Here is a 5,210-nt window from a genome sequence, read left to right as displayed (position 1 = left end):
AAATAGAATATATATTTTTATTTTATAAAATGTTACTAAAAAAATGGATAGACATAAATTGAAAGTAATTTTAAATAGATTGACATTAATGAGTAATTGAATTTTTAACGTATAAAATCATTAGTCACCATAAATGGAATCATATAATTGTAAGGAGATTAGATAAATAAGCATTTATGTCGATATTTATGATTGATATTGTGGTTTTTTTCATTGAATTTAATGATTAATAATATAAATTATTACAACCGGTAAATGACTAATAATACTATAAAATAATTTATAAATTTATTATAAAATAACTTATAAAATTATTTGATAATAATATAAATTATAAATTATTATCAAATTGTAAAATAATTTATAAATTTATTATAAATAATTTTAAAATAATTTTATAATTTATAAATTTATTATAAAATAATATTATAAAATAGATTTTGAAGGTATTAAAGAAATTGTGGAAGTTGTTGAAAGATGAGGGGTCTCATGAGGTACACATCAGCTTTATGACTGATGTGGATGAAATATGTTGAAGTGGCAAAATACGGATGATGTGGCAAAATATGATGATGTGGCATCTGGAGTGTGTTTTAAATATATATAATAGATAGATTAGATAAACATAAAGAAGAAGAAAAACAGCTCAACTAATTTTTTTCTTCACTTGTATTTGATTATTTTTTTCACAACAGTTTTCTTTTTCATCACTTTAATATTCTATCTTTTTACCTGACTCATTATTTTCTATCATGTCACCAATCACATATTTTACATTCTCTCTTCCATTTCATTTCTTTTATTTCTATCACTTTTTTCTACATTTCTTATAAGGTGACAAAATATTTATCCTAAATCTTTACCTTTACAAGCCACAACTTGAAGGGTTTGCCCAAAATATTAGGAAGATTAACCAAAATCCTAAATGTCACAATATCATAAGCTTTTGTATGGTATTCATCAAACCAAACCAAACTCATAAAATATAACTTAAAAAAAATTGGTGAAACAATAGTGCTAAAATTGTTGATGCACAATATGGATTTCATGTTACTAGCATTACCCAAAATTAACCTTAAATCATTTCTTAACTAAAACATAAAGAACAACACGATTGCTGTGATAATCCGGATGCCATAGTGTTTGATCCACGCGGCCAATTGTGAAATCGTTCATCGCAGCTTCTAAGAAGTACTCGAGAATTGCATCTGAAACCAGAAAACATTATTTTCACAACAATGGTAAGGATTAGGGTCCAAAAATAAAAAATTATCGGTGCTGTCAATCGCAGATAGCAGAAAGTAGGTGTTTGTTCCTATTTTACAACACATTTTGCAATAATTTGTACTAAATAGCATATAACAGAACAACAGAGATTTCTTCAAATTCTGTTACGCTAACACTGATAAAAAGGAATGATCTCCTAACCGTTTCTGAGTTCGCCAGCCAAAAATATTGTTGTGTTAGGTCCCGAGAGCTGACCAAGTGTCTCTAGCAGATCCACAACAGCGCTCTCACTGTACACCACGTCCGACCCTAGTACTGAAAACAACGAATCAAGTGAGTTTCGTGTACAAATCTTTGAAAACACAAACATATCGTAAATGTCGTGCAGTTTTGAAATTAAATATGAAAACAAAAAAAAAGTACAAAACATTTTTTCATAGCATCTTGTGATACTCTTTCTCATTCAATTCTGATTAACCCAAAACTCCAAAGTGTACTTTTCTTAATACATAATAACATTAGCATGAGCCATATAATCCAAGGGGTGTAACTCATATCCTTAACATAAGACAAAATTACACTTCTATTATGATACCAAATGAATATTTGTTTTTGGAATCATAAAGGTGTAAATTGTAATGAGTAATGACATTACTTAATTATATAATAAACTTGGAAATCAGTTATATTAGCAATTTTTACAGATAGAATATTATTTGATTAAAAAAGAATAATAGTAAAGCATGGTATGAAACACAAAATTCAAATATTGAATAAGGCGCAGAATTAAGAGGGGAAGCAGATAAATTAACTACAAATGCACAATTTCGATTCAGATCAATGTTGTCAAATCGCGGCTTTAGCATAGCGGAATTTGAACAAAACAAACTGCTAATATTCTGCAATGCGCTATTTGGTACAAACGTTATTTAGTACAAACACAGTTGTCAAACAGCCGCTATAGCATTATAGGGTAGCAGAATTTGAAAAAAAATCTCTATTTTTCACAATCCACAACTGACAACAAGGATTAAGATGATGAAAATGATAGCAATACAAATGACTACAACATGTCACAGTGAGTTCATTATATGTCAGTTGTTAGAAAGGGTTGAGGGAAGGTTATTACTGTAATCAGGTGTGGGATCAATGATTTCTGGATCAGGATCTTCTCCCCATGTGAGTTCAGTTGCCGTTATAGAACCGCGCAGAGAAATATGTTTCATGTTGGTTTCTATATTCTTTCTAAGTAGCCTCAGCCTATCAGGCAGATCAGTAAGAATGACTTCACCACCCAAAAGAGCTGCAATGCAACTAAGGAAGAAAAACAAATAAGAATAGAGCATTATAGACAGTGAATTAGCTGCATTGATCAAATGACACCATAATATTCTGTCATGAATTATATCCAACAATAAATAATTTAATTCTAATTCTTTCTTGATGAGTTGACCTATATTTTTCATAGTGTTGTCGATTGCAGATCACAGAAAATAGCAATTTGTTCAATTCCGCTATGCTGTAGTGCTGTTATAGCCTCTATTTGATAACATTTTGCACTAAATAGTGTATTGTAGAATGATATCAATTTGTTCAAATTCCGCTACGCAATAGCGCTGCTATAACCACTTTTAGAAATTACTAACTATTCCTCGGCCTCTTTCTACCTTCAACTATTGGATTATCCTTCTTATGATATATTCTCCTTAATAGGGTTTCTATAAATCTTCTCCACACAGGCTCCAAATCACCTAATAAGACGATCTGATTCCTAATCCTATATTGTTTACTATGAGAGCTAGTCCATCCAACTTTCTCTCTAATGATTTTCCCTCCAATCCTATCTTGTTTCGTGAAAAAGCTAAAAGCAAATAAAATAAAAAACTAGTTAAAAGTTATAGCCTTTTGGCTTTTAGTACAACAAAGTGATTAACAATAAAAAGGAGATTGTGATTGTAATTATTACCCAACCAATCCGCAACCAGATCCCAATTCAACAATCTTCTTGCCTTGAAGAATAAGCATTCCTGAGTCAACAGAATGCTCTAGAAACTTCCCCAGCACAATTCCACTGTCCCACATCACCGATCCAGTTACTCCAGGCTTGCCCTTGAATCAAAAGTCCATAACTGTGAAGCGTGAACTGAATTCAACAATTGTATGAATGTATGATGGCAATTTAACAATTAAAACTAATAATTAAGCACTAATGTGGATTATCCACATGATCATAATTCTTAAAACCTATGTAGCACCAACACTTCAGATTGAAGGCATGTCCGGTGTTTGGCACTGACACATATAGTTACGTTCAATTAGTTACGTTTTTCAAATAATTTCCAGTGTCGACATGTCAATGCTTCATAGATTAAAACACAACCATACAAACACACACACTCACATACATACACTAATCCTTAAACATCACAAACACAACTACATCCACACACAATCACATACATAATGCTCTAATCCTTAATCATCAGACAAACACAAACACATGTCTACATACTCTAATCCTCAATCATCATCACAAACAAACACAAACACTTATAAAATAACATACTCTAAATAAGGGTCTGGTTGGATTGGCTTATTTTAGTTTATCTATTGACATAAACACTCGTGAAACTGATTGGGAGAGCTTATGGAAACAACTTATGTCATGTCCATACGTTGGTTTTCAGCTAATATACATAGGCTATCCCAGATAGCTTATGAAAACACTTATACCTTATAATATGAAAACAGTTTGACTTTATTTTACCTTGTGTTGTAAAAATAGCTTATACATTCGTGTTTATGTTATAAGAACTTATGCTATAAGCTGTTCAATAAGCAGTTTATAACAAGCCCTAAATCCTCAACCATCATTGCAAACACAACCAACATTAGAAAGAAAACAGCAAATCAATGGCCACTGCAAGTTTCTACCTTCAAACATCAACCATCACTATCACAGTATTTCATGAAATGGGTCATCATGTTTCCTCTAAAAAACCAAATGGTTCATCAAACTATAACCCATACCATCATCAAAAGCAAATATTTGTACCAACAACCTTTAGAGCCAGTCTGTTGCAATTTTAAAAAAATAATCACATTTTTAAAAGAAATAATCACTTATCAGAGTAGTTTTCATCTGTTTGTTACATCTTTTTAAAAAAACCAGAATCTAAAAATAATCTAAAAACGGTCTGTTAATACAATAAGCTGTTTTTATAATGTGTTTTGAGTAGCTTCTAGTAAAAATATGTTTTTTAACTGATTTTTTTAATTTTTATTCCTGCAAAATAACATTAAACAAATTCTAACTTAAAAAAAATATATATCTACCAAATAATCATTTAAACATCAAAATCACTTTCTTTTAATAATGTGTAACAAAGGGAACCTTAATATTTCAAGAGAGAGAGAGAGAAGAGAGAGAGATACCAAGGAAGAAGGGGATTGAATAATGTTGAGAGAGTGACCGCAAGAATCGAGAGAGAGTTGCAAAGAAGATTGAGAGACAAAAGCGTTAGGTTTGGAAAGAGTAGGCTGCTGAATACCCCAAAGTAGCATGGTCTCTTCCGCAGCTGATTCCTCCCCAGGAACCACCAACATCACCGAACCGCCGTATGAACCTAACTTCACCATTGCCGCCGGTGCAAGCTCTTCTCCATCGTCTTCTTCCATTCTCTCAACAACACTTTCTTTCTGCTGAATTTTGGGGCTTTTAACTCCTCTGATAGAGGATTGCTGTTTACACCTCCGTTTTTACTTATACATACATACATACACTTGAAAAAATATTTATTTGCAATCATAGTCTCAATTATTTTTATTCATTTACGATATTAATTATTTATTTTAAAAATTGATAATTTTAAATATTTTTTCTGATTTTTTAATTTAAAAAAGATGATGTAACATGTTTTAAATAATGTGACATGTAATACGTTTATATGGAATGATTAACAAACATGAAATCAGAATAAAAC

At 31.0% G+C, this 5,210-nt stretch overlaps 1 protein-coding gene across 1 annotated transcript; it reads right to left on the bottom strand.

Annotated features, from left to right (window-relative positions):
* Positions 1-954: 954 nt before the first annotated feature.
* LOC101497485 (uncharacterized) lies at positions 955-4,960 on the bottom strand. The gene is made up of 5 exons (XM_004512626.4): positions 4,663-4,960; positions 3,194-3,336; positions 2,357-2,541; positions 1,429-1,542; positions 955-1,208 (listed from the first exon to the last, which is right to left on the bottom strand). Exons 1-5 carry the CDS (start codon positions 4,903-4,905, stop codon positions 1,081-1,083), a joined length of 813 nt encoding a protein of 270 aa, XP_004512683.1. The 5' UTR covers positions 4,906-4,960; the 3' UTR covers positions 955-1,080.
* Positions 4,961-5,210: the final 250 nt, after the last annotated feature.

This window comes from Cicer arietinum, chromosome 8 (genome assembly GCF_000331145.2).
Source record: "Cicer arietinum cultivar CDC Frontier isolate Library 1 chromosome 8, Cicar.CDCFrontier_v2.0, whole genome shotgun sequence".
In the NCBI taxonomy this organism is placed as follows: domain Eukaryota; kingdom Viridiplantae; phylum Streptophyta; class Magnoliopsida; order Fabales; family Fabaceae; genus Cicer; species Cicer arietinum.
The sequence above is the reverse complement of the archived record's forward strand: the minus strand, read 5'-3'. Positions and strand labels throughout refer to the sequence as shown.

Coding starts and splice junctions, on each gene's coding strand:
- LOC101497485 (XM_004512626.4), bottom strand. CDS start 4,905: ATGGAAGAAGACGATGGAGAAGAGCTTGCACCGGCGGCAATGGTGAAG. Junction 2,542..3,193: donor TCTGGTTGCGGATTGGTTGG/GTAATAATTACA, acceptor TTTCTTCCTTAG/TTGCATTGCAGCTCTTTTGG. Junction 1,543..2,356: donor TGATCCCACACCTGATTACA/GTAATAACCTTC, acceptor CGTTGTTTTCAG/TACTAGGGTCGGACGTGGTG.